Below are 27,332 nucleotides of genomic sequence, written 5' to 3' on the forward strand. Positions count from 1 at the left end.
TCTTGATAAGGAAGTTCCATGAGGAAGCCGCGAACCTTGGAACCTTTCGCTGACACGTAATACAGGCTCGCTGCCGTTCTTCCTGATCATTCATCAAGACATTACGCACGCAACGCCAGATGTTGCTTCTAGTTTGAGTAGCTTCTCGGGGTGAGCGAGGCTGCTCGCTGCCACATTGATCGCTCGCACTTGCCCCCTATCTAGTTGCTAACCCAACACGGCCAATGGTCAGTCCCAACGCTTTGCAATCGTCCGATACTACGTCAACGCTTGGTCATAGCGGATGTAGCGCTAGTCTGTGGCCCCGGGGTGGTCTTCCTCTGCAGCCTGGTTCTGGTTCTGGTTCTTCACTTCCTCCGCAGTTTTCACATCCACCACACCTTTCACATCTCCATTCGTCCCACACTCCCGCAGCCACACAATGGCACCCAGGAAGAAGACGAAGGCCAAGACCAACAAGCGTGTCAAAGTCACGCACCCTCCAGTCTCGGATACTGGCGAGTCCTCACCAGCCTATGATCAGGGCTAAGAGCGCACCGACCCGCATTCACCTTCCATGGACTTTTTTTGTTGTGGCCTTATGACGCAGCGCCGCTCGCGCCGTTCTTCAAGTTCTTCTACTGCGACTCTTGACCACGACACCACCCCACGACCCGTATCGTAAGCACAAACCCACAGCCAAGTTCGATAACCGCTGACGTATCCCAGACATCGTACCCGGGGAAAGAGGAACCGAGCCGTCATCCCAGACTCTGATGATGAGCTGGCCACTGAAGACGAGACCGAGGACGGAAGCCCCGTTCCATCGCAGACTCATATTGACTCGGGTTTGAACGATGTGCGAGGATGGGTCGCGTATTGCGTCCTACAATACTACGTCGTAACCTCGCGAACAACAAAGCTGATCCATGATGCAACCACCCAGTGAATGACTTCTCTATTGATGAGACAATTTCTCTCTCTTTCCAGTACATAACCGCATCTTCAACCCAGTACTGCTCCATTCCCACCGTTGATTCACTACACACATTTCCCATTCACAGTGGCGCAGGTATATACATTCACACGACACATTGATCTAGCACTCTGCTGTATGTATGTTCTCCGACACTACATGCTGACCTAGAATATCGTTCATCAACACTATGGTCTCACTCGCACTGTCTCGTCACGAATGGGATAGATTTGATTGTATAAAAGAGTTTCCGGTATGGCTCCTAGCTGAAGGCGTCACATCAACGCACACACGCACCTACACACTTTGAAGACCAATACAGTCTTCATTCCACCTATTCCAACAAACACATCAACCAAATCCCGATCTCAGTAACCCAACATGCCCTTTGGATCTTTCTTCGGCGGCGACAACCCTTTCAGCTCGGGCCGTTCTTCGCGCCGTGACGCGTATGAGTCTTCTAGCCGTGATCCCTACGGCTATGGCGCATCCAGCTCCAGTAGAATGACCGAGCCCTTCTCCCAGCCTTACGGCGACTACACCAGCCAACCCCGTCGTGAGACGACTGGTAGCTCTAGACTGGGCCGCGCTGCATCCCAGCGCGATCCATACGACAGCCGGTATAGTTACCGTGATCTGAGCCCTATGCGCGCTTCTGAGCGCCCGCGTGCGTACACTAACAAGAATTCTTACGATGACCATCGCTCTGTCAGCCCCCTAGGTTCATCTCGTTTCGAGCAGCCGTCTACTACATCGCGTCTCCTCGCCAGCATGGGCAGGCCCAGCACTTCCTCTTCCTCCTCCCGCACTTCCTCCTCATACGCCACCCCCTCCTACGCCTCTAGCTTCCGCGAACCCCAACAAACTAGCTTTAGCATCGATCGCGGATACGAGCGTCCCTCGACGTCTGGCGGTTACGGTGGTGGCGGTTTGTATCGTAGTAGTGCGGTGCGTGGTAGCGAGGGCCGCGAGGCGCCACGTCGTATGGGTAGCGATGGTGAGTATGGAGCTCATCTAGGGACTCAGCGTCGGCCGCAGATGGGGAGTAACTTTAGCAATGGCGGGTTTGGTTGGATGAACTGGTAGGGGATGGTGAGCGTGAAGGCTGTTGACGCGAAATCCTCGTAGGACCTGGTCCTTCTTTTTTCCTTAGTTTTCCATGTCTTGCGTAGAGGGTAGGTAAGTTGGGCTTGTATAAGCTGCTTCGTACTTCATCGTATTATTGCTTTGGAGTTCTGTGATCAGATAGTCAGCTATATGCAGTCAGAGTATCATTAGTTAAACGTAAACCTCACATCTCAAATCCATACGAAACCTGTGAACGTGTTCGTCAAATGCATCGCGGTCTATTCTAATGTGTACAACAAGACCCCTCAGTCCACTCTATCTAACCATGCCCATGTCTATGTTACTGCGTAAAACTCTTCAACATCTTCCTCCCCCTCCCTTCACTTTCACTCGCACTCCCACTAACACCCCCAGCCGTCGTCGCATCTTCATCCCTATACTTGTCCTCCTGTTCATCCTCCGTAATGAGGTCATGAGGCAAATTGATCGCCCGATCAAGCGCATAAGGTAGACCGCGATGTCTACCACGCAGCATCATGAAGCAAATCACCACTTTGCCAAACGTGTTGAAGTGTCCAGACAGCGACGTGAGATTCGACGGGTGACCGAGCGAGAGACCGACGTTACCGTATGCAGATACGACTTCGAAGAAGATGGCGAAGACATTGAAAGCCTAGTAACATCGTTAGTAAACCGTTCCCAACAACCAAGAAACCCCGCTTCGGGGATTCAATCAACTTACATAATCCTCCTGACTCATAATCCTGTCACTCTCTGCGATACAAATCATAAAGACCCCCAGGAAGATATACCACAAATCGAAACTAAGCTGGTTCCGCATATGGCTGATCAGATACGTCTTCCCCCCCTTCTGCTCATCGAGATTCTCATCCCCGGCGTAGAGCCCCACGGATTTCTCCTCGTAGCTCTCGCTCATGCGTATGCTGATGGCGATGGGGTAGATGGAAATGTACATCATGACTAGCAGACTGAACTGAACGGCCGGATTGACGGCCGCGAGGTTGAAAGTCGCGGTACCGGTGTGGCGCGAGGATGCGGACTGGAAGATAGCGGCCAGGATGCGGGGACCGACTGGTAGGCTGTTTACTTCGGGGTTATCGAGATCGAGGACGACGATGAGGAGCGTGTCGATGAAGTTTAGGGCGAAGAGGATGGAGGCGAGGATCCAGGTGGCGGTGCTGGGGAAGAGGAGGGTGTAGCATCGGCGCGGGTGGTCGAGGAGGAAGCGCAGGGATTCTTTGAGGGAAGAAGCGGCGGGTGCGATCTTGTAGATGGACCAGATGAGTAGGCGTAGGAAGACGGGGTAGAATGTGTTGCCCGCGAAGGCGAGGAAGGACATTACTAGCATGGGCCAGGTGGCGTCGCGGAAGGTTACCATGCTGTCGGGTGTGAGGGTTAGGCCGAGGTTGTCGACCATGGTTTGGGCGGAGTAGAACGCCCTGGGAAGTGTTAGCATGGAGATCATGTGGTATGAGAGGGAGTGGAACGTACCACCACGTCTTGTCTTGACCCTGTGAGGCGAGGTAGTCTTGGTACTTGGCAGGTGCGGTATGAATCCATGGGAGGAGGCAAACAACTCCGAGGGTGTGTAGGCCGACGAAGTATCCTAGAGTGATGATTAGCATGAGCGAGCCAGATTCGTCGCTCTTGCTACATACCAATGGTAACCTTGAGCAGGACCTGCAGCGCGCGGTACTCAACACCACCCAATTCTTCCCGGGTCATGGAGCTCAGATCGATGGTGGGCGTCCTGCGTGCCGGCTTGTCTTCGCTACGACGGGCGCCGCTTGCGGTACTTCCAAGGACGAAGATGGAGGATACAGCGCGGTCTACGGAGGTAGCCTTGCTCATGGTACGCGTGTTCATACTTCTTGTCTCTGACCGCAGGCGACGTAGTGGGTTGCTCGACTCTGCGACAGGCTTGATGCGGTCTTCATCATCGTCATCGTCATCGTCTGTAGCGATCATGTTAGGCATGCCTTCACGAAGATCCGAGCGAGCTTACCATCTGACAGCGAAGTGATATGTTCGCCATTATCGCGTTCCCGTGGACCAGGGACATACAAAGCGCCCTTTTCGTTGACATGAGGTCGAGGATCTGGGGCGAATGTGATGCGAGGAGCAGGAGCGGAAGGTTGGTCGTTCGACTCGTCTGCAGTGGCAACAGGCTGCTTTTCCGAGACTGTGGTCTCGCCGGTGAGACCCTCCTCGATCTTTCGTGTATCGGCGGTGTTATCGGTTGTTTGAGCCCGGCTCATAGACAGCTGCAAGCTCTTGGGTCTACTGTGTGCCGCCGCTATTGGGGGTTAGCTGCAGCTGCAGGCTTAGAGCGACATCTAACATACCAATGCCCTTGAGCTTCTGCTTGAACCAGCGTAGTCGCACAACGACGACGAGTACGTTGATGAACCCCAGATTTGTAACGATAGGCGTGATGTAAACAAAGATCTGCTGGTATGTCTTGAGAGCCTTGACATCAACACTAACGCACTGTCAGCACGGCATTCATCCCAGTACATCAACCCAGACATACGGGTTCAAGCCAGATTCAGTCGACGCGCTGACACCAAAGTAGTACGCATCGATAGCCGAGAGATTGCCATAGGGATAGATGATGATCAGGGCCAGAATCCCGAAACTGAGAATGTATGCATCTACACCCCGTTAGCCATGCCGCTCCCGGATCAGACGGAACCGTCTGTAACTTACAATGCAGCGTAATGAAGTTGATTGGCGGCTTCCACATATTGCCTTTGTCGCTATGCGCTCAATCCGCAGTGACACACTGAGGGATGATCGCTACGTGCAGTAACGCAACGAAAGCGCAAGGGCGAGGTAAGCGAAGAGAAAAATAACTCTTTCGTGTTCAAAGTCCAGAGTACAGAAAGTTACCAGTGTATTGGGAATGGAATAAGAAGGAGAAGAAGAGGAGTGCAGAATCACCCAGAAAGCACGTGAGCTCCAGCGCAATACGGCCTGGGTACAAAGGCCCAGCGAAATAATTGTATGAGGGATTTATCTCGCGATCAGCGGTGTTGCTCAGCCACTGCCATCGTGGGCCTGGTTTTGCCTATTGCGGCGACGAAACCGCACGTGAAAGTAGGATGGGCTACATTTTACTTGCTTCGCCGGCGTGCGCCAAGGGGGGGATAATTCGCGCATTGTGATGATGTCGTGGTTGTGGGAGGGCGGTGCTTTGCCTACAAGCTTCTGGCTGCGGACTAGCGCGGACCCCTCCCGCTGCGTGAAAGCTTGTTATTGGTCGGTTGATTTACGTGTATGCAGGTGCGCGATCGCTTGCACGGTGGGGGTGTTATTTCACATGGTATACTCGTGGGCTTTTTTGGTTCGTGATGCAGGCGTTGTCGCGCGTAGCTCGCGATGGCTTGCGGAACCTGTGGGATGACTGCTTGGGAACGGCCTTGAGGGTGTCTACGGCAGTTCAAATGACCGCAAAAGGCCCACGACGTGCGGTGCTAGTGCATCCCATTCAGCCGTAGCCATCTCGTCCAGGGCGAGTCCAGGAACGGAAGACTTTACGTTTAGAATCCTCACCCTTTTCTGATTATTCGCGCAACACGAGACAGGATTTCCTGGCTACGCGCGCTTGATTAAGCTCACACCGCCCAGGTAGTTGTGATTGTGCACTTCGATTCCATTCCGTCGCACTTGACGAACGCACCTGTTCGCTTGCGCGTTCGTAGCAGCCTGGAGACACAGTTCTTGTAGTGCGGTATGCTGAGCAGTCGAAGGCGCACGAATTATCTCGAATTCGATACGAAGCCAATAAAGTGGCGTGAAGCTCGTCGCGGTAACAAAACACACACCACCTAGATGCACACCAGCGGACAACACTGAGGTATCGCAGTCATTTTAGATAACACTACATCAATGACCATTTTAAACTAAGATCAGGCCACAGTCTGATTTAGTGGCGCACTCGATTCTCCATTGCGCACACAAAGCGTTGCGAGAAGTGTCTAAAATAACTATGCTAATACTACTAGAACGCCAAAAGGCCTCGCAGACACACCGCATTCTCTAAAACTCCAAGAAGTCCATACAAATGTCGCTAAAAGGCCCAAAGAATGCAATCCACGCGTCGAGGCCAGCTCTGCTCTATGCTAGAACGCGAGCACCCAAAAGCGCAACAAGAACCATGACAATAGCCGTGACACCTAACGCCTGCAACATCTCCATCTTCATCTGCTTCGGCTTCGGCTTCGGCTTCACCACCGTCTTGATCTGCTGGATAACAACAGGAACCTCCACAGCCTGCTCCACCTTCTGCTTCATCGCCTGCACCTTCTTTCCACCTTTCTTTCCGCGCCTCCTGTTCTTCTTCTTTTGCGCCTGCCGAGCTTGTGGAGCCTCGTCCTCACTATCAACCTCGTTATTGTCATCAGTGTCAACAGCAACAGGAGTAGAAGCGGGGTCATCGGCGTCGACGGAGTCGTCAGCGGCCAGCACGTCCCACATATTCGACGACACAACAGCCTGGTCTTGTTTGCGCTTCTCGTTGCGCGGCTGGTGAGTCGTTTTGGTGGGCGCGGAAGACGACGGAACAGTATGAGTATACTGTGGTGGCGATGACGGCGGCGATGGAGGAGCGCTCACGAAGACCTGTACGGGCGTGGTCTTCGTTGATGTCGCTGGTCGAACGGGCGAGGGGGAAGGCATGTTGTAGAAGGCGGCCACGTCGGACTTGTGGGCTGCTTCTTCGAGTGACCGCGATGACGAGGGCGAATTCGAAACCATAGCACCAAAGTCCCTCACAACAACAGGAGACTCAGGAAGCAGACCGACCCCAGGCACCGACATAACCTCAGCAGACGGCTCGGAACTGGCCAACGAATCGGGAGCCGGGACCTTCTCACGCTGTTCCGTAAGAGCAGCGGCAGTATCCTTACTGGACGTTGCCGCATACGTGACCTCAGCCCCCGTAGACACTGTGGCAGCCCTCGCCTTCCCCGTGCACATCTTCAGGGGGGTGATGAGCCCCTCGTTCTCGCTCTCCTCCTCCTCCTCCTCTTCTTCTTCTCCTTCTCCATTGTCCTGCTCATTCCCCATGAGGAGGTTATACGGATTCGATTTCAACGAAGCCGGGATGGTGGGAGGGGACGAGGCAGGAGTTGCCAGAGATGCGCGAGAGGCTTGCGAGACAGGAGAGGCTTGTGAGACGGGAGAGACTTGCGAGCAGGGAGAGGCGGGTGTGGCGGGTGACTTTGAGCCACTGGAGACAGACTCAGTAGGAGTCACGGGTTTGTCTTGGGGTTTCGAGCCGGTGGTAGCAGCGAGAGGGAAAGCGAAAGGTGCGCCCCAATCCTGATCCCATTCTTTTGCCAGTTGTGACAAGGGGATAATTGAGCTTCTGCTCCTCGTGCTAGTAGCAGTGGTGCTAGCAGTCGCAGCACGAGCGCGTCTGTCTTCGGAGACAACCGCCTCCGGCACGTGATCTGCCCTTCGCTCACCACCAACTCCAGGCCCAGGCGTCATCTCTTCCTTCACCAAAACCCCCATAACTGGCGCCAAACCCACCTCATCCCCATCCTTCATCTCAGCCGCGCCATCGGTCTTCGTCGCAGCAGCCGCCCCAGGCTCCTCGTGCTTCCCAGGCCAAGTCCCATTCTCCCTATCCTGCGCCATCAGCCGCGCGATAATCTCCTGGTTCTCACCAGCATCAGAAATACAACGTAGCTTCGCCATGACCATGAGCTCGAACGAGTTCTTGGTCTCGTAGTGGGCTAGGCTAGCCGCGTGAGAGAAGGGCGAAGAAGCCGTAGTGGGAGGAGACATTTTGGGTGGTGATGTTGTGGTAAGTATTGCGTATTGTCGTCGGGAATTTTGACTTGAAATTGGGAGAATATTCAAGCTTGGGTGTTGGTCGCGGTAAGTTGAGAGTGAGAGGCGGGTTGAGTAGTCAGGAGGGAGAAAGGGTGTGCAAGGAATTTAAAGTGAGAGAGCGACTTTGCGACTGTGGGCGGTGCAGGGGCGCGTGCACTGAACTCCAAGGTGAAAATTGATCCAGGTTGAATATTGCGCTTTGTGTATAGGTGGGATAGCGAGTGGAGAAGTGGAGGCAGATTACCAGTACCAAAGTCTATGTCTACCAGTGGGCGGTTCGGCATTCGCGTAATTGTCATTCACGTCCAGTGATCTGACCACGTACCCCACGAGCGAATGGGTAGACCCGTGCTTTCACTAGATATGTAATAGGAACTGCACTTATCGCATACTGTTGGGTGCGATATTGTGTGGTAATCTTGAATATGGAGCACAGGGGATGTTGTAGATGGGCGGCCACTATCAGGGCTGGTGGACACATAGGCGCCAATGATGTTGTTTGCATTGGTATGAAAGAAATGTAGCACACGAGGGGTATCACAAAGAGACAAACGGCGATAAGTGTGACGTTAATATACCACCCATTCTAGTCAAGCGGGAAAGGGTCAGAGTCGCGTGTGGAGCATAGGTGGATCAAAGCATCCAAGTAACCCGCACTTACGGCAATACTGGTATCTTAGTAATCCACTCCTCAACCTCCCAGCCATTGTCTTGATATAACTTCTGAAAGTCTGATCGGAACTGTGCTGCTTTTGTGACAATCTCTGCGACGCTGCGATCGCGCAAATGGCCGCTAAGTGAATGAGACGAGTCGGGCCGGCAATACGTTGTGAATATCTTCTCGAAGACTTGAGGACCTAGGGTACATGTCAGTGCGATGATGATAAGATGTGAACAATTACTCCCGACGTACCGGCAAGATGCCTCAAACCTTCGAGCAGAGCAGTCTCTTCCTGTTCGGTCCACTCCGGCTTGTTACTCAACGCCGACGCTTGACGATGCGGTGGAGCTGAGCGAGGTGTGAATACTGGCAATCGCTCGAAGATGACGCCGTTGGCGTCTCTCTCCTCCAGGTCTTCGAGTCTTGTGATAGCCAGCTTGCTCCTTCTGCGCGCATCGGGCTCGCACGTCAGGCGCACGATGTGCAGAGCTTGCCAACGTTTCCACCGTTGCTTTCGCGCTTCCTCAAGTTCGGCTTTGCGGTTCTCCTCCTCTTCTCTTTCTTGCATCCTGCGCTCGAAGTCTTCTTGGATCTTGCGATGTTCCTGCCTGGCCTTGAGTCTACTAAGATGTCCGCGATACGTCCTGGCAACCTGTCGAAGATGAGCAATGAGACCAATATCAACGTCCTTGATGATTCGATCGCCCTTGGAGCGTTGAGGCACGGAAACATTCCACTCAGTAATGGTGTCTTTGAAAGCCAGTATCCGGTCCATCAGGGGTGATAGAATCTTCATAGCCTCCAGAGACTCGGTCACTTCACTGCCATTGTCCTGTAGCCACGTATACAATGCTTCGAGGTACAGTGTGAGAGCCCGGAAGACATGACGATAGGCATCTCGTTTGAAGGCGCGATGGTCCTTCTTTTCGACATCGATACTGATTTGTCCGAGCGCTCCTCGTAAGTCGTCGGCTTCATCGACGACAGTGTCCATGGAAAGGTCACCTTCCTGAAGGTGGGCTCTGTATGTCTTGCATGCGCGTCTGATGGTGGCAGCCAGCTTGGTTCGGCACTTTCCTGGCCGTGCCTCTAGGTTGAGGAATTCAAAGACGGTTTCGATGCTCCCAGGCCTTCCTGCAGGGCGCGTTGTATTATCAGCTTGCTCAGCGACGCTACTAGCGTCGTCTTCGTCTGAATCGTCCCCAAACACGTCAACAACAGGCGCGTGTTCAGTCTCTGGAGCATCAGCAACTTCCGCAGCTTGCTTGGGCGGCTCTGCGTGCTTTTGCAATCCTCTCACGATAGCCGGTAACTGCTGGCTTGATTCAGTGGTATCGTTGGTGCGTTTCTTCTGAGGTTTCAATTTTCGTGCACCATTAATAAGTTTTAGGAAATCCTCCTGTCTCTGCTCCCAAGTCCGTTCGGGGCCTTCTCGCGTGCTTTGAACATCGTCATGTCCGGTCGTAGTCGCCACATCCTGCTGTTGCGAGCTGCGCCGGGCCGGTATGCGTACTTGTGGGTGACTCTTTCTCGATGCGCTCGATTCGCCAGTCGTCCGCCTTTGCTTCCTCGGAATCTTGGAGGGCTGTTCTTCGCTGTGATCCGACTCTGACTTCCGTTTCGGCGTTCGTCGTGTACTGCTATTGTCCTCCTGCGCATCAGTAGGTTCTTCATCTAGGCTTGTCGTAACAGTAGGATCGACCACAATGTCATCGCGTATAGCTGGGGCGGCTTTAGATGGGGTGCGTTGAGGCGGTGCGAGCTCTGGCGGCGAGGAACGTATATCGGGTTCTGCTCCTGCCAGATCCTCCACTCGTTCTTCTTCATCCACTTGTGGCCCAGCGTCATGGTGCACCGGGAGCTCTGACGAAGGCGCGGGGACGTCACTCCGCTCCTCGACTGCCTCCACAGTGGCCTGCACCTTCTTCTTGGCTGGCTTCTTCTTCTCCTTCTTCTTCCTATTGATCTTCAACGGCTTATGATTGACCTTCAGTGGGAGCGCGTACCGACCCTTCTCAGGGCTCAGCTCAATCTCGTACGGGTCTCCTCTTATCGCTAGGTTCTGTCTGGCTCCTTCAGGAAGTATGCTGACTCGTTTGAGCTTTCCAGGACGTGCTGCATTGAGGAGGTTGGCGCCAAGGACTGCGGACGATGAGGGCGGGTTGGCGCTTGGAGAGTTGGACTCGGCGAGGAGCTGCTGGGTTGCGGCATTGTCGTCTGAGGAGGGCGAGGAAAGCTTTGGAGCTGTAGTATGAGTGTCAGCTTATATAAGCTCGGATGGAAGCTTCGTATAGGATTGTGTAGCTGGTGGACATGTTGGAGAGCTTCGCGCGTCTACCCGCCAGCTCGACGGCAGCTCCGACACGACGTACCTGCCTGCTTGGGCGCATCCTTAAGCCGCGCCATAAAGTGAGTGTCAATAATACTAGCGCATCTGTGCTAATGAAGGTATCCGAGCGATGACGGCGATGTGGGGGGAGAGTGAAGTCATCCCCGCGGCCAAAAGCATCCAACGCTGTCAAGGCGCGAAAGAGTGGGCCCATCCCCGAAACACGCTATCACATGAGATCGTCCCTGCCCACTAACCCCCAAACAACCACCACATAACATACCCCGCCATGTCCTCAAATCCATCCAAAGCACCTGTACTCGAAGTACTGAGTAGAGATGCATCGCACAGTTTCCAAGTCCCTGCGAAACGCATCCACGATGGCGACGACGTCACTTTCTTCTTGGCAAGCAGGGCCTATGCCGATATCATGACTTTCATCTTCCAGCTCAACACGGCCATGATACCACGGAAAATCAAGAGCGAAGATAAGAACAGCACAGAAACGGCGAAAGAATGGAAGTTGCATGACCCGGATGTGCCCCATCCGCCCGTTGTTCGAAGCCTCGCCAAGCTTATCAATACCCTTCAATCGATAATGGATGAAGCGCCACCAGATCCCGGACCGCGTCGGTTCGGAAACGTAAGCTTCAGGACGTGGTACGATATCGTCAGAGAACGAGTCCCTGGACTGTTGGACCAGTATCTGCCGGAAGAAGTACTGTCCTTCAAATCCTCATCCGACGTCTCAGCCAAAACCGAGTTGGAAGCGTATCTTATCGGCAGTTTTGGAAGCTCTCAGCGCCTAGACTACGGTTCAGGTCATGAACTGAGCTTCCTCGCTTTTCTCGGCTGTCTCTGGAAACTCGGAGCTTTTCCCGCGTCGCAGGACGGCGAGCAAGAACGCGGCATTGTACTTGGGGTCATCGAACCGTACCTCGAATTGATTCGCCGACTCATCTTGACATACACCCTTGAACCTGCCGGGTCGCATGGCGTATGGGGACTGGACGATCATTCTTTCGTACCTTACATATTTGGTAGCGCACAACTCTCACCAGCCATCAACACACCCGCAGACGTAGCAGCAGAAGGCTCATTGCCATCCGCTCCCCACCCAGGCGATGTAGCAAAAGCACCCGCAGTCGCCCGCGAGCGAAACCGGAATATGTACTTCAGTGCCATCGGCTTCATCTACGACGTCAAGAAAGGTCCATTCTGGGAACATAGCAACATCCTCTACGATGTCTCCGGCGTCAAGGCAGGATGGGCCAAGATCAACAAGGTTAGTATCAAGACACCCTTGATTACGTGCATTGACTGACCCCATATCAGGGAATGATCAAGATGTACAACGCAGAAGTCCTCTCGAAATTTCCCGTAGTTCAGCACTTCCCCTTCGGCTCTCTCTTCTCCTTCTCCGCCGATCCGAACGCCAAGGCAATTCAAGCGAGTGTACATACAGCCAGTCAGCCAAAGTCGAGTACCCCATCTAACACGGCACCAACTGCACGGCCACAGCCCGCGTTACGCGACCCGATGGCTGACCCCTCTACCGGCATGCCAATCAGAGGTGTGCCTGGCGGTACGGTGGGGACCGCGGCGCCGTGGGCTGCTGCAGGGGCTGGTGCCGGTACCAGAGCGCCAGGTGGTGGTATGCCAGCCGCGACTGCTGCACCTTGGGCAAATGCCAGAGGTGCGGATGCGGGCGTACCCAGTGGCCCGAATCAACCTACAAAAGCACCCTGGGCGAGTCGAACGCCTGCACCGCCGCCACCGGGCAGTGGTACTGCAGCACCATGGGCAAAGGGAAATGCTGGAAATGCGCCAAGTGCACAAGAGGGCACGAAGGCACCTTGGGCGAATAAGAGATGAAACAACATGGGCAGAGGATGTACATGTAGGGAAGATGCATGATTCATGAACGATTATACCCAACCAAGGCTCGATCTCACTTCGTCCAGCAGGACAAAGCCATCAACATAAATCTATCCAGTCACCACCGTAAGCGGAATACGATGCACGCTATGACCGTTCCTTGCTCCCTCTATCGTCCTTCTCCTTACTACCCCTCTCTCTACTACCCCTCTCCTTACTACCCTTCTCAGCTCCATCCCCTCCACGCTTCTCCCTTTCCTCGTCTTCGCCACCATTCCCATCGCCATCCCCGTCCTTCCCTCCTTCCCCCTCACCCCCATCACCATCACCATCACCATCTCCATCCCCACCCTCATTTCCCCCCTTTTCCTCCCTCTTCCTCTTATTATCCAAATCAAACTGCAACCTCGTCCGATTCAACATGAGCTCCGCCACCCTCTCTCTCTGCACATACACAGTGACCGCAAGATCAAACAACGCCATTTCCTGCTCTTGTGTGTATTCGCCTTCGGCCACACCGAGACTCTCATGCGGTTCGGGTAATTCATCCGCGCCGAAGAAGGAGTCGGAAGGGGAGGGAGGGGAAGGTGGTGGGTGTGGGGGATCTGAACGGGGTTGTTTGGAGGGTTGGGAGGGTTTGGGACTGTGGCTGCGGCTGCGGCTGCGGCGTTTTTTGTGGTGAGGGTGTGGACTGGGGCGACGGTCTCGACTGGGACGACGGTCTCGACTACGCCGGCGGTCTTTACCACGGCCATGTGAAGAGCTGCGACGCTGTCTACTTCTCTCTCGTTTTGGACTTCTTTCCCGCCCTCGACTACGCTGCCGGTCTGCGCCACGGCTCCGCTCTCGACTCTTTCTCACCCCTCTACTCCTGACCCCCTCCTCCCTCCTCACCTGCCCAGAAGGTGGTGGAATTTGTTCACGCGGCCGTTGCGAAACCGGTGGGGGCCGTCGCGATAAAGAGCGATCGAGCCTTGCAGAGCGTCCCCGTGGCTTTTCTACACGACCTCCTTCTCCTCTGTATCTATCATCCCTCTTCACCAACGACCTCGACCGACTCCTACTCCTACTCCTACTCCTACTACAACTCCCATCCCCCGATCTAGGAGAAACATCACAACTCCCCCCCATCCCCATCGTCCGGTGTCTCCTCGCCATCCTCTCCAACTCTCCACTATCCAACGCCCCTCTTCTCCTCCTCTCTTCAGACCGCGTGGTACGGCGGGGCGGCTGGTAGTGATCACAGTCTTTCCCATAGCGGTCATAGCCTTTCCCCAGACCATCACCATCCCGTCTGAGTCCCCGACGTGCACCATGACCCCGAGGGCCTTCACTCAAGGATATGGATGAGAGAAGAGATAGAGCGTCGTCGTCTTGCTGCGAAGGGTAATAGCCTGATCCAGAGCGGAACTCGCGGTCTAGTGCGTGCAGGCCGGAACTGAAGGATATGGGGTTGGCTTTTGTGCCTGGGGTTGGTGTGGGTGTGTGTGTGTCTCGATGTGCGCCATCCATTCTGTTTTGGTGGTAAGCGGAAGGGTCTTGACGGGACTTCGATGTATTTTCTCTGCGTGGTACCATTGCATCTCGCCGCTCTTTCGACGACGTGTCTCGGGGAAGTGGAGGTGCGTCGCGCAATGACTTTGATACCATTGGTTTCCCAGTCACCATCGATAGTGGCACAGTCTCTGCATGGCGGGTGGAGCGAGGCGGAATGCCGGTTGGATTCGATGGCGTTGCAGTTACGATACGCGCTTTTACTTCTTCAATATCTTTCTTGTTGGCCATGGTGAAGTGCTTGGTTAGCATCGCTGGGTCTAGTTCTCTTGGTCTGCGCTCTTTGGAACGCCTTGCTTCATCGTTCTCATCCACCCGGGATCGTTTTATGAGAGGCTCGCCGAGTATTTCACCGCCCCCGAATGGTCTTTTTCCGGTTTTCGATGGTGGTGGGGGTTGTGCACTGGTTGGCTGTGTTTTATCCGCTGGTTTGTCTGACGAAGGAGTTACACGGAGGAAACCGCTCTTCTCTTGGTGCGAGAATCCTGCAAGGGGGGGTTGTTCGTCTGCCATGATGAGTGCAGGATGAGGTGATGATCGTTGCTATACAAAAAGATTTAGATGCGCTATACGAGAAGCCTGCTCTTGCGATGAACAAGATGCTCGCTCACTTTGCTATGTATGTTGAAGTCTTTGTTTACTATGTACCTTTGGCAGACAATCGCTCACCTGCTTTGCGCCTTTCACTCATCGACTATCCCGCTGGGGACAACAAAGACTCGATCAGAGTCAAAGCGCCCGGACAATCAGCGATTCAGCACAAAGCCATTCACCAGTGCTATCCCGAATGCATGGCACCTGAAACAAGGAAAAAACCGAAGAGGTCTGCGGGCTACATTGAGATAGAAACGTGCGAAGTGAGTGACCCAACGTCGATGTAGGCCCTACGGTGTTCAGGCTTTTCCCAGATTGACGTGATGATACGGTGCGGGCGGGCTTATAGACTATGATAGAAGACTATCGAACCCAATAGTCTTTGTGAGCCATGAGGAAAGCTAACAGCAACACTAGAGTCCATGTCAGCAAAAGCCCATCGGGTTCCCACTAGAATCGTCTCACCTAGAAGAGTGATGATTGTCGCGATACCATATGCGCGACCAGGGTGGTGTTCAGCGGCCTGGGCTTGGGGTGGGCCGACGTCTGCTTTGGTTGGGGCAAGCAAGCAAGGCGACGTTGTTTCACTTTCACTTCGGATTTCGGCTGCGCTATCAATTCTTTGAAGCAACATGGGCGATGTGTTCAAAATTGACGTCTCGTCGGATGAGCCCTCTCCGGACCCTTCCTGGACCGTATCCATAAGATGAGGAGATTTTGAATCATTCTCGGTTTCCGTGTACGCTTGTTTGATAAGCCCAAGTATTTCCGCCTCATTCTCGAAGTTCCACATCTTTATCAGCTCATCCAACGATGTGTACCCGCTTCGTTTGTGGAGAAGAACGTAGTCGGTGGTCAACGGGTCGGGCATTGCGATGCCCACGGATAGTAGGTCTTCACCCCCCACTCGAATATATTCCCTTGATTGGTCCTCACCCATAACCATGCCCCAACTTGCTGTCATATCAGTCGTGTGTAGATTCTTGCTTTTGCATCGTTGCAGAAACAATGCGATGAGCTGGCCCATGGCACGCGACCACACAGGATCGCTGTGTTGCGTGGAATGACAGCAACCCGTAATCAATCTAGGCCACAGGAAATGTGTGACATGAGGTGAAATGCCATCCAAGAGCCTCGTGAAGCAGGTGATGGTTTTTTCGAAGTCGTCAAGTCTTGCATCCTCGAGAAGATTCCTCTGCAGACAGCGAAGGATGATAGGTACCTTTTGGCCATCTAGTGGGAATTCGGCAGGCCTTTCGATCTGCCAAAGCACATATGAAGCGTTGCCAAGGCAGGCGGACATACAAAGTGGATGGTTCAGATTGACATATCGATTTCGCACATCCGAACGCGGATCACTGCCCACCTTGATGACCGCAACAAATTCCTGTAGCCTGACTGCCCAGACGTACTCTTCGGCTGGAAGAATTATAGACTCCAACCATCCTGGGAATTTACCCGAGACAATATGCTCCAATTGTACAAGGAAGTCGAACTGCGACCTGTCTTTGCCATCGCAAAATCGAAGTCTGATGAGAATGCCGTATAGATATGACCAGTACATCTGATCGATGAGTTGGCCAGGTATGGACTGAAACTCGGCCAAATGTAACTGGGATATTGCTTCTACCACGTCAAACGAATCTGTTTGGCGTGTCGCGGTTTTGAGACTAGTTGAGCCCTCAAGGAACTCAACGACGGTTCGATGGACGAACAGGATGCATCTGGATCCAGCAGGCTTAGAAGGGTTTGGAAAGGTTTTTGGAAGCTCTGGCGAAGGGGTCCATGTATTGATACGCCCTTCCCCAGGCTTCGTCTCGCCTTCATAGTTGTGGAATATAGGGGCGGGCCGATCCTCGACTAGTCCTTTACAATAGCCTTGTAGTAGTGTCCGAGCTGTTTTGACCTGTTTTTCGTACCATGTATGTAGTTCGTATTCATCCTGCATGTTCAGGCTGGGTAATGCAGAGAGCCGCTTCGTTGCGAATTTCTCCTGCTGATCCGCCTGATATGTATCCAAGTGCAGGCAAGATAGCAACGATAGTTTGATCGGCAGAGTCTCGTGTTCCTGTACCATAGAAAAGATCTGAGACGCTTTCTTTCGCTGCGATTTTGGTATAGATTTGAGGAGATGCTCGAATAATTCTTCCAGCTCGGTAGGGAGCGTCGCCAACTCCTCCTCGAAAGACGATGTGTCGCGACCATCTTCCAAAGCTTGGCGGAGCTGCTTGATGACGAGAACAACCCAAAGGAATATACCGTCCGATCTGTCGACGATGTCGTGTGTGAGGCGCTCCCGAATGGCGGCTTCAGGTATAGATCCGAGCTTTGACCGGGTGAAACATTCCATATCGTGCCTAGTCAGTTCCTGCAACCGGATCCTTGGGCCATCAGCGAATGCGTTCACGAACACGTTATGTTCTCGACTGGATACGCATAGCTTGATGGTGTTCGGTGAAGTTTGGACCCAAGAGCGAAGTGCGTCGACCATATACCTATCATCGTGCTGGGGGGAATCTTCAAACTCGTCCAAGGCATCGATGAAGAAACAGAACCGATAAGATCTCTGAACAGCCTCGTCATTTAGGAGAGCTAATAGGGCATCGAGGGTTATTTGTAGCGACATCGGGATCCTGAACTCCGAGAACTTGTCCTCTTCCGTCATGCGCGCCCAGGCACCTGGGAACGCGATCTTGGTCAATTCTGGATGGGCATCCAAAAGATCAAAAAGAAGAGTTCGCATCATTCCATTGAACGACTTCTGTAACGACTGCTTTCCAGGTTTCCAGAAGAAGTGGTTGATCACGACAAGTTTTGCTTCACCTACAACACAACTCGTCAGCTGACCACTGTCTCGATTTTGAGTGATTACAAACCTGCCCACTTTAGCAGTTGCTGTTGTGTCTCAGGATGATCGAACAGGAATTTCATGAGTGTGGACTTCCCGGATCCTAGCTTCCCAGCGACATGAAATATACCACGGCCTCTGGAAAGCCATGATAAATAAAGCTCACGTGCGTTGCTTGCCAGAGTAGTGTCATCCACCTCGGCATTTGGGTCCACAATCCATCGAAACGTATCGCAATGCTCCTCTTGTATGGTTTCGGCCCTCGTCCGCATCTCATCGAAGGCGAGTGAACTCAAAATATTATGTGCTGCTTTTCCTTCTAAAGTCAATCTGGTCAGTCCCAGAAGGGTTTTGATCTGATCTTGGGCCTCGACACTCAGTGAAGCAACACATGTACCTTGACGGAGTCGTTTCATTTGCTGCTCCATCGTTCTCAGCATACCATCGTTCGTATGCGCAAGCGTTGCAAGAGCGTGAAGTTGCCCTTGCACTTCCAAACTGTTGTCATATCAGAAAATGATCTCAACACCGATGTCTCAATGTTGACTAACCTGGTCAATTTGCTGAACTGTAGATGCAGCTGGTCACGGCATTTTGCTAGCTTATCCTCGAGTTCTCTCATTTCGTCCTTGTACTTGATATTCTTGAACGCAGATCGCATATAACGAAGGGTTGAATTCGGCTTGCTGGGGGCAACCTTCTTCAGAAGGCGGAGGATCTGGTCTGACAGCTCGCGACACTCTTGAGCTAACCGACGGAGGGCTTTTTCGTCGTCGCTTTTCGCTTTCGTGGTAGGTGGATCCAGCCTCGACGTGAGATCGCGCATCTCGATGGTAACTTCCTCCAAGCTCTTGTTCTCCACCGTCATGCCGCTGGCAGAGTCGCGCATCTCCTTCGCAGAGCCGATAAGCTTTGCGCCGAGGTCGACAAACTGGACGATATTGGCAATCAAGCCAATCGCTGTCAAGGCTTCCATGGTGGATGGTGTGCGAAATCCAGGGCTCCATGTATGAGGCCAAAATCTGAGCTGGGACGGAATACCGGAGAGTGACCCAGTCTCCAATTGCGGGAAAGGCTACAGCTCTGGTGAGCTGAGAGTACACAGTGGGTGTCAAGACTCGAAGATACTTGGAACGGGAACTGGAAGGCGCGCAAGGCGACCCCTCATTGTACCACCCATGGCGAGACTGTGCCGCAACCATGCAGACGTCCAATGTGAGCGCGTCGATCAGCGCTGCCATCCAATCTATGCACGGTAATGAAGGCTGTGTATGAGAAACCTGTATGGTGACGCATACGAAAAGTGAGTGGAGGGGTTAAAGTGAGTGCAGGCTGCAGGTGGAACGGGAAGGTACCACCCACTAGCTCGCGTGGAGTCGCAACATCACTGTGCTGTTCTGCCGGTAAGTTGCCCTAAACCATCACAAGAACCATGCGGTTATGACCAGGTCTCGAGTGAAGAACATGAGGTAAAGTCCCTCTGGTTCGTTACGGCCGTTCCTTGCGCATGTACATGATCTACACGATCTACACGTTTCCAGTGTCCTCACCTATCGCACCTCTGGTATCTTCCTGAACACGATCAGGTAGCCGGCGGCGTAACCAGCCCATCGCACTCCTTCGCTTCCACCTGGGTATCATCGTCCTTCTCTATCCGTCGCGACTTCGCACCGATCGCACCGCCAGGGTGATTCGTTCTAAACACAGCCTTCGTCTCATCTTGATGTAGCGCCTCTGCGACGGTCAACGCCAGCATATCGCCCACCGCAATGGTGACGGTGGTGCTAGTCGTCGGCGCGCAGACGCCAAACGAGACCTCCTCCAACTCATGTATGGGCGCAGGCAGCAGTATGGAGTTCGGCCGGTCGTCGAGGAGCGGGCAGTCTGAGGGTTTCGTATGCGATGTGATGGCGAGGATGGGGGTGTGGGAGGGTATGTGCTCCAAGAGGGCCATGAGCTCTGCTGTCTTGCCGGAGTAGGATATGAACATGATTGCGTCGTTCTACTTCTAGTCAGTACGTTTCTCATCTTTGGAGCTTTGGGATGAAACTCACCTTCCTGATGTCTCCGAGATCCCCGTGCAGTGCCTCAGCAGCATGCATGAAGGAGCTCGCTATGCCCAAACTCTTCATCGTCGCGACCATCTTGCGCCCCACCAGTCCGCTCTTGCCCACTCCGCATATTATGAGTTTACCGCCAGTCTGGCTGGTCTTCGTGATGACTTCGACGGCCTGAAGGAGACCATCGCGCGCCACATGGTCGGACTCATATAGAAAAGTGACCTGCGAGAGCGCGGTGGCAGCAGTCGAAAGAACGTGGACGGCGCGCGAGAGCAGACGCGATCCTTCAGAGTCGCTTGCGGCTAACGGCGGGGTAAGAGGTTGGGTATCAGAACCCGCTCGTTTTCTCTTGAGTGTTGCTGGCGGGGATGATGTGCGTGATAGTGGAGAGGTCTCTAATGTCGCGGTCATGTTGGTGTGAAATGTGGAAGATCGGCGGACGTGACGTGAACGCAGGGTCAACTGCTGCTGTATATCAACAAGGCCCTGGCGATCTATGCGACAGGTCTACACATGCGCGATCTAGATTAGTCTTCCTCGGGCAGCATCGGAGGCGGATCCCAGTTTAGTAGGCGTAATACACTTATCGATGTAGCAGCGCGACGCGACACAACCACCAGACGGAGTTGCAACAAGCCCTGGAGGGCCTGACAGCCCCTCCATGATGACAATTCGTCGCATGCCGGCTCGAAACAGGCTTCAGGCCTCGTCCGCTTACTCGGAACATACCAGAAGGCCGAGGGCGCGAGCCAGACCAGTAGTCTATGGTGATAAAGAAAAATGGATGGCGATATCTACGCTAGAGATGACATGCATGCAGCATGGGCCCGCGACTAGGCCGGAAGCAAAGATAGCCGTTGTCATCAGTCGAGACCAACCATCAAACCACGTTTCTGTCACTGTAGCGTCTGATCGCGAGGAATAGTCGTCCATGTTTAAGGTAGGGAACTGCATACGTGCGTAGACGGCAAACCGCTAGGTCCCGCTATGCTGAGGGCGGAGCGCCCGCTGCTTCGGTGAGTTTTGCCCGCCGAGCCCCCATACAAACCAGCCCCTCCTCCACCCCGTCAAGCTTTGTCATGCCCAATTCCTTCCTGTAGAGCGCTTGCGCTTGCTCGCCGCCGGTCAAGAGGACCATCCACCGGAGGTTTTCCATTCCGGCGCAGATCTCGCGACAGCATGCGATGAGCCATTTGCCGATTCCTTGGCCCTGGTGTTCGGGGACGAGGTAGACGTCTGTGAGGTAGGCGAGCGTTGTGTAGTCGGTAATGAAGCGCGCCATGCCAATAGGCTTCTTGACGCCGTCCGAGACAGAGTACACACCGAGGGTGAGACTGTTGTCAAGCATGGTCGACAGGTCCGTGAAAGAGAGCGGTTTCGCCCAAAACATTGCGTCCGTCGCGTAGGCTTCCTGGACGAAGGTGTATGGAAGGAGCGACCGGTCGGAGGATATGAGGTAGGTGCCCGAAGCGACAGTGCGCTCCCATTGGAAGATTTTTGAGTCCATCTTGTGCTTGGATTGATGATTCAGTGTGTGGTTGCAGATGTTGGCGAGCAGCTTCCCAATATACCTTCTGAGTCAACAGGTCCCATGTTCGGAGATATTCGCGACCCCTCGCGCCCTAGACGCCGACATCACCCAACCGCAGTGCGACAACGCGACGACTTTACCTCCACCTTCCGCGATGGACCTGGAACATATGGCATGCGCAAATGAATGCCGCGATGCAGAAGCGAGGAGGTAGTCACCGCGACTGCCATTTCCAAATGGCGGCACTTAGGTGAGAAGGTGCATACATACGCGTACACCGTCGAGATTGTGAGAACAAGTAGTTGATTGCACCCTACATATAGCATACGCCCGTTAAATTGCGCTTATCCAGTCACTTGCAGTAAGCTGCGAAGATGTTTACTCCCAGTCACATCATGACCACCTGCAGTCACGTGTCGATCACGCCCCTGTTCGTGGTCAGTAAAGCTCTTCAATACCAGCGGATCTACCCACAATCACGGCCTTCGCAATGCGCCATCAGCGTGTCTTTCCAAATTTCTCGGTCCAAAGTGGCGGGAGTGACACGAAAGTCTTCATACCCATCCAGCGCCCCATACAACTCATAGCCAGCCTCGATCAGCTGCCGCATCAGAGGAAACAGCTTGCTCACGCGTTCGGAGAGGAGGCACATGGTGAATTCCTCGTCATACGTGTACTCACCTGGGCCATAAATGTAATCTACTCGCAGGTGGAAAACGATCGATGCGCCAGGCGCGAGCTTGAATAGGCATTGTCGGAGTGGAGTGGCGTCGTCTTCGTCGAATTGTTCGCACAACTCGACCTCGACATGGCGCAGCAGACGATCGCCTTCCAGACCGAGACCCCAGATATCAGTCTCGAAGAACTCAGCGACCTCCGTAGGTGTGAGATATAGCCACAATCTGGTATGATAATACCAGCGACGTGCAAACTCGCTCATAGTGTCCAAATCGACAAATTCCTCGCTACACATATGCGCGTATCCGTATCCGCGTTCCTCGGCATAACCCGCAACAATGTCCCGGTATGGCTCGTCGACGTTTTCGAAGTATTCGTTGTTGATGAAAATCGGTTCATCTCGAGCAGGGGAGAGGATGTGGTCGTAGATCATATCGCGGAGCTCGCGGGGAAGCTTATGTTGCATGGCGGTACACAATGCCCGACATTCCTGCTGCGCGTAATGTTCGACATGAGTATCGGCGAAGTCTTCGTATTCTGACTGCGTACGATCCAGACTTGCGATTTGGGACGCCGTGAGTAGTGGACTGTTCTTGTCCAGAACATGGTCGATAAGTGCGCAATACCTGAGTGTGCTGGTCCTCATATTAGCACTGAACAGCCACTCCATCAATGACCCAGGTGTCTACATTGCCTTCAGGGTTATCGCGACTTTCATTTTTGTCCCCAAGTATGCTGCGGCTCGCTTGTTCAGATTCTTGTATGAGGCTTTTGAGATGACTTACATGTACACGTTCTCACGAGTCAAATCGACTGTGTAAGCCATGTTGCTTTCGCTTTTGGGGGGCTTAGATGGTGGGGTTGAAGTTCTGAGAGATTTGGTTGGGTTGAATCAGGTCTGCAGACTACATTGAGCTAAAACCTTGCAAAGTAGGTAACCTAACGTTAACGTAGGCTCTGGGCTGTTTGGGCTTTTTCTAGGTTGGCGTGACTAACCTGTAATCCACATATTTCACTCCGTAGGTTGAGTCTCTGGCCCGTGTGTTCTTTCCCTTCACATGCACTTTGGATGACTGATCACAACGCCGCGTTGGGAAAAGCACCCCTCCTCAGCCCCTACAGTCTCAACTACCCGCTCCGGCCTTTCTTCAACCACCTTTTCAACTTACTAGTTAACCAGCCATCATCATGGAGGTGCGCACTCCGCCCGCTGTAGGATTCTTTCTCGACCATGAATACGTTTCCCGGTAAGTTCCGTCCGGAGTCTACGAATCTAGCAGCAGCTAATAATTGCAGTGCTCTCAGGCACATTCACATTCTGAAGCACATCGAAGCACCCGACCGAGCTAAGCTCAATCGCACAAGGCCTCATCAAAGGCGTAGTAATCTTACAGCAAAGACCCGACAACAATTCCAGAACCTTAAGCAAAAGCTGGCCAAGATCACAGCAAAACTGGACCAGCTCGAGACGGTTCTCCAACAGTACTTGAATGATCACATGACTTACCGTCATGGTATCCTTTTGGGACTGCTAGAAACAAAGTTTGCCCGAGAACTTCGCGATGAAGTATACGGCTATATGATAGGCGGCGACCAGTTGGCGATCAGTATCAATCATCATGACCTGGTCGCGACTGCCTCGCCAGCATTCGCCATCCCAGGTCACACGAGCGCGAGTCGTTCCAGGCACTTCCAGACGTCACTCGAACGCAATGGCTACGGCCACTTACTCGAAGCGCGGGCAATACTCAAGGACACGATGCTGGAGCTAGCTCATGCATGGTATGGGCTCTCCACGTTTCGCTTCATGCAAGCCATCCACGTCGAAGTATTCCTTAGGACCGACTTTCATGGCTTCGGTCTCGATACGCAGAAGCTAATCCGGAGTATTGAGGGTAAAGTAGCCGCTACGAATAGCTCTTACGATATTTTGCTAACTTGTTACTAGTATGTATTCTCCTTGCTGCGCTTTAGCTAAGGCAATTTAAGACATCTTATTATTTGTATTCTCAAAATTTATCTTATTATCTGTGCTAACAGCTTCATAGCTGTTCACCCCCGTCAACTCGTCTGGAGATTGCGACAAACTAGCGAAAGACTTGGCCGAACTTCACACTCTTAAAACTGGTGCCAACATCCTACTCAGCTTCCAGGCTATTCAGACAGTGGCAGCGAGGAATGTAGTGGCAGATTCCAGCGCAGCAATCCAGCCTCGGGATCTCGCACTCCTATTCCCGGGCATTCAGAAGTTGATTACAGCCGAATATCGTGTCACGGTGAAGCTGGGCTATCACTTGAAGTTCAAGGTGGTAAGCGAGGAGATGACGGAGGAGTGTTGGAAGGAGAAACTCGAGGATCATGACAAAGTAAGTCCCTTCCTTGGTGTGCTGATAGACACTCGCTAAACTCGTCCCAGATCATGCTTGCGAAACGCGCCCTCCGTGAATGAGCGGCCAGTGATGATTCCTGTTCGTCTGACGAGTTTTATGAGTCTGCATTGTAGACTACAGGTTCATGGAAGAGAAAAAATTGCAAGGTCATAGCCTGCGTTGGAGACGACAGGGTGATAGGAAAGGAAGAAGGGCAAGGTCATAGCTTGTGCTGGGGATGACATGGTATAGAAGGGTGGACACACTGATCTTTCAGCTATCACGCGAGAAGCGTACAGAGTCTAAAGAATGAACTTCTTCAAAAGATTGGCGAGCTTCTCCGGCTGCTCAAGTGCCAAGCTATGCCCGCATTCCTCGAACACCTCGGAAATATGCACCTTTTCAGCAGCAGACTCCATCTGCTCCTTGACCAACGGACCAAAGAACCTAAATTTCGTCAGTATCAACCCGCATCAATACATCACTCCATCGTAAAACTTACTCCGGCGCCCCCACAGTCATGACACAACACCTCAGCTTCCCCCCAGTCAAAATCTCCTCCTCAACATCCACATTAACCCAATGCGCCCTATAACTCTCCAACACACCCCTCAGCCCCCCCGGCGCCTTCAAACATCGCACCCACTCATTCACAGCCACCTGATCCAACGCACTAGGATTATAACACTCAGCCTTCATAAAATGCGTCCAAAACTCTTCTTCCTTCCCCTGAATCAACATCTCAGGCACATGCGGCAGCCAAAAGAAAGGAATATGCCAGTTCCACACACCAGCCTGGTTGTACTGCGCTGCGATATTTTTGCGCGTGAAGAAGGTTTGTTTAGTGAGCGCGTAGGAAAGTAGCATCTCGCAGAAGGAGAGGTGGGTTACGCGTTCGGGATACAGGCCCGCGAGGCAGAAAGCGTATGTTGCGCCGCGGTCTTCGCCATGGACAGCGAATCTCTCGTACCCGAGTTGGGTCATGAGCTCCGCCATGTCTTTGGCGTTGGTGCGCCCATCGTAGCCTTCGCTTGCGGGGGGCTTGTCTGTTGCGCCGAAGCCGCGGAGGTCGGGGGCGATGATGGTGAACTTTTTGGTTAGGAGGGGGATGATGCGGTACCAGTAGTAGTGTGTTTTTGGTGTGCCGTGGAGGAGGAGTAGGGGTGGGCCGGATCCGGATTTGATGTAGTGGAGGCGGATGCCGTTTACACGTGCCATGTGGTGGTGGACGGGCTTGCCATCGTGGTCGTGTATTTCGGGCATCGCGAGAAGGCTGTAGTTATTCTGGGTACGATCCTATCGGGCCTGTTGGTCTTGTACCACGTTGGGCTGTTCTAGCAGTATGGTGGTGGTTCTACCCCACATCCAACATCATGGTTCACCGATGTGTGAGCGGAGCCAATTCCGCCCTAGAAACAAAAGCAAGTCCATTGGCACTCCACCTTCACAGTTTTGCATCGTACGATGATTTGAATGTAAGACTTCGAGAGGTATAAACCCCGCCATATTGAACAGTCACATCCAGTTATCACGCGGAAGGTCAATATAGATTGACTCGGATCAATTGGGAAGATTTCGGATTGTCAATGCGCCTCAAGGAACTATCTTTTGGTTTCTATATCTTTTTGTTTTTGACCCCAACCGAGCTCATGAGTCCGGAATGGCAGCAATGGCCTCAACTTCGATCAAGAAGTTACCAGGTAGCTTGCCAACCTCAACAGCCGTGCGGGCTGGCTTGGGAGTGGGCAGCATAGCAGCATAGACCTCGTTCATCGCGCTGTAATCCGACATGTTGGCAAGGAAGACGGTGGTCTTCATAACGTAGTCCCACGATGTACCGGCTTCTTCGAGGATGACCGCGATGTTCTTGATAACTTGGGCCTGAGCTGAGTGAGTATGGCTACGTGATGAGTATATAATTGGCGCATTTACCGTTTGAGCTTCAATGCCGCCTGCTACAATGGATCCATTGAACGAAGGGACGGTTCCTGAGGTGTAGACTATGCCCTTTGATGTCCATGCACCGCTCGCTTGATAGTAATTAGCACGTAGTCATCAGACATCGGCTGGTAGCATACAAAGAATAGGCCCTTGGGTTCCCAGGTAGGTCACAACCGGCTGCTCAGCGAGCTTTGGTGTTGGCTTAGCGACTACAGCACCAGTAACGGCGAGAAAAGTAGTGACAATGGAGGTGAAAGAGACCATGATGAATTAATTACAGCGAATTAAGTTCTGCGAGGGTATGGACGTAGAGGCACGAGTGTGGTGATGTTAGTATTCCGATGTCGATGGCCCTATACAGTCTTATAAGAGTTGGCAATGCTCACGGATCATCATCTCCCGACTCTTTCGTGTTCGGTCAAGTCTGACCGCCCGCGTTGTACCGAATGCCATGGCTTCCAAGAGCTGCGAGTGTCCATGTACCAGGTAAAGCTCGTTGCCAATGTTACTCCGACATGCAGCCAGTATTGTTGGATTCCAGCCACGGCGGAGGATCCGCGATACAGTCAGACCCGTTTGTAATGGCTAACGGTCCGCCGCCGGCTCCAAGGTACCGGTATGTCCACCAGGAACTGTACTCCCTGCACTACACTCAGGTTGGCAGGGCCTCGCGCAACCGTTTCGGCGCCATCGTGGGGTTCAAAATCGCGTAGATATCCAGCACGCACTAGAAAAGGAAGGAGGATAGCACTTGTGGCGAGGTGGAGCAGAGGTCAGCTAAGCTATCGCGAGAAGGGCCGTCGAAGATGTAGTTCGCCTGGGCGCCGAGATATCTCTGCATTTGTATCCTGCGTTTAACGCGCACTGTGAAGCGCGCATTCGTCCTGACGTAACGTGAGATAAAGGCTGCAGGGTGTTGAGATAAGAGTCGGGGTTTAGGCCAGCCGTTGCGCGTTATCGCAATCGTGGCTCCACCTGGGGTATCCATGGCTTGCCGCTCA

The 27,332-nt window shown here is 53.2% G+C and overlaps 12 protein-coding genes across 12 annotated transcripts; 3 read left to right on the plus strand and 9 right to left on the minus strand.

Moving 5' to 3' along the window:
• Positions 1 to 421: 421 nt before the first annotated feature.
• J4E88_009935 (uncharacterized protein) lies at positions 422 to 928 on the plus strand (the record flags this gene model as incomplete). The annotated part of the gene is made up of 2 exons (XM_049403533.1): positions 422 to 501; positions 709 to 928. The coding sequence occupies 2 exons, from the start codon at positions 422 to 424 to the stop codon at positions 926 to 928; spliced, it is 300 nt and encodes a 99-aa protein (XP_049250695.1).
• A 1,435-nt stretch (positions 929 to 2,363) lies between these two features.
• On the minus strand, positions 2,364 to 4,790 carry J4E88_009936 (uncharacterized protein; the record flags this gene model as incomplete). The annotated part of the gene is made up of 8 exons (XM_049403534.1): positions 2,364 to 2,696; positions 2,766 to 3,483; positions 3,536 to 3,650; positions 3,703 to 3,999; positions 4,050 to 4,340; positions 4,390 to 4,526; positions 4,578 to 4,698; positions 4,754 to 4,790. The coding sequence occupies 8 exons, from the start codon at positions 4,788 to 4,790 to the stop codon at positions 2,364 to 2,366; spliced, it is 2,049 nt and encodes a 682-aa protein (XP_049250696.1).
• A 1,373-nt stretch (positions 4,791 to 6,163) lies between these two features.
• Positions 6,164 to 7,840, minus strand: J4E88_009937 (uncharacterized protein; the record flags this gene model as incomplete). Its single annotated transcript, XM_049403535.1, has 1 exon — positions 6,164 to 7,840. One exon carries the CDS (start codon positions 7,838 to 7,840, stop codon positions 6,164 to 6,166), a length of 1,677 nt encoding a protein of 558 aa, XP_049250697.1.
• A 705-nt stretch (positions 7,841 to 8,545) lies between these two features.
• J4E88_009938 (uncharacterized protein) lies at positions 8,546 to 10,955 on the minus strand (the record flags this gene model as incomplete). Its single annotated transcript, XM_049403536.1, has 3 exons — positions 8,546 to 8,745; positions 8,802 to 10,793; positions 10,922 to 10,955. The coding sequence occupies 3 exons, from the start codon at positions 10,953 to 10,955 to the stop codon at positions 8,546 to 8,548; spliced, it is 2,226 nt and encodes a 741-aa protein (XP_049250698.1).
• A 212-nt stretch (positions 10,956 to 11,167) lies between these two features.
• RRD1 (Serine/threonine-protein phosphatase 2A activator 1) lies at positions 11,168 to 12,753 on the plus strand (the record flags this gene model as incomplete). Its single annotated transcript, XM_049403537.1, has 2 exons — positions 11,168 to 12,163; positions 12,214 to 12,753. The coding sequence occupies 2 exons, from the start codon at positions 11,168 to 11,170 to the stop codon at positions 12,751 to 12,753; spliced, it is 1,536 nt and encodes a 511-aa protein (XP_049250699.1).
• Positions 12,754 to 16,764: 4,011 nt separating this feature from the next.
• J4E88_009940 (uncharacterized protein) lies at positions 16,765 to 18,728 on the minus strand (the record flags this gene model as incomplete). Its single annotated transcript, XM_049403538.1, is given in 4 exon segments — positions 16,765 to 16,810; positions 16,824 to 17,727; positions 17,781 to 18,250; positions 18,304 to 18,728. The coding sequence occupies 4 exon segments, from the start codon at positions 18,726 to 18,728 to the stop codon at positions 16,765 to 16,767; spliced, it is 1,845 nt and encodes a 614-aa protein (XP_049250700.1).
• Positions 18,729 to 19,334: 606 nt separating this feature from the next.
• J4E88_009941 (uncharacterized protein) lies at positions 19,335 to 20,223 on the minus strand (the record flags this gene model as incomplete). Its single annotated transcript, XM_049403539.1, has 2 exons — positions 19,335 to 19,754; positions 19,807 to 20,223. The coding sequence occupies 2 exons, from the start codon at positions 20,221 to 20,223 to the stop codon at positions 19,335 to 19,337; spliced, it is 837 nt and encodes a 278-aa protein (XP_049250701.1).
• A 574-nt stretch (positions 20,224 to 20,797) lies between these two features.
• Positions 20,798 to 21,319, minus strand: J4E88_009942 (uncharacterized protein; the record flags this gene model as incomplete). Its single annotated transcript, XM_049403540.1, has 1 exon — positions 20,798 to 21,319. The coding sequence occupies one exon, from the start codon at positions 21,317 to 21,319 to the stop codon at positions 20,798 to 20,800; it is 522 nt and encodes a 173-aa protein (XP_049250702.1).
• A 490-nt stretch (positions 21,320 to 21,809) lies between these two features.
• On the minus strand, positions 21,810 to 22,667 carry J4E88_009943 (uncharacterized protein; the record flags this gene model as incomplete). The annotated part of the gene is made up of 1 exon (XM_049403541.1): positions 21,810 to 22,667. One exon carries the CDS (start codon positions 22,665 to 22,667, stop codon positions 21,810 to 21,812), a length of 858 nt encoding a protein of 285 aa, XP_049250703.1.
• A 542-nt stretch (positions 22,668 to 23,209) lies between these two features.
• Positions 23,210 to 24,470, plus strand: J4E88_009944 (uncharacterized protein; the record flags this gene model as incomplete). The annotated part of the gene is made up of 4 exons (XM_049403542.1): positions 23,210 to 23,268; positions 23,318 to 23,921; positions 24,070 to 24,387; positions 24,438 to 24,470. 4 exons carry the CDS (start codon positions 23,210 to 23,212, stop codon positions 24,468 to 24,470), a joined length of 1,014 nt encoding a protein of 337 aa, XP_049250704.1.
• Positions 24,471 to 24,692: 222 nt separating this feature from the next.
• On the minus strand, positions 24,693 to 25,653 carry J4E88_009945 (uncharacterized protein; the record flags this gene model as incomplete). Its single annotated transcript, XM_049403543.1, has 2 exons — positions 24,693 to 24,837; positions 24,893 to 25,653. The coding sequence occupies 2 exons, from the start codon at positions 25,651 to 25,653 to the stop codon at positions 24,693 to 24,695; spliced, it is 906 nt and encodes a 301-aa protein (XP_049250705.1).
• A 384-nt stretch (positions 25,654 to 26,037) lies between these two features.
• J4E88_009946 (uncharacterized protein) lies at positions 26,038 to 26,595 on the minus strand (the record flags this gene model as incomplete). Its single annotated transcript, XM_049403544.1, has 3 exons — positions 26,038 to 26,271; positions 26,323 to 26,420; positions 26,469 to 26,595. The coding sequence occupies 3 exons, from the start codon at positions 26,593 to 26,595 to the stop codon at positions 26,038 to 26,040; spliced, it is 459 nt and encodes a 152-aa protein (XP_049250706.1).
• Positions 26,596 to 27,332: the final 737 nt, after the last annotated feature.

The sequence above is a fragment of the Alternaria novae-zelandiae genome (genome assembly GCF_023758075.1).
Source record: "Alternaria novae-zelandiae strain BMP 2774 chromosome Unknown scaffold_27, whole genome shotgun sequence".
Classification (NCBI taxonomy): domain Eukaryota; kingdom Fungi; phylum Ascomycota; class Dothideomycetes; order Pleosporales; family Pleosporaceae; genus Alternaria; species Alternaria novae-zelandiae.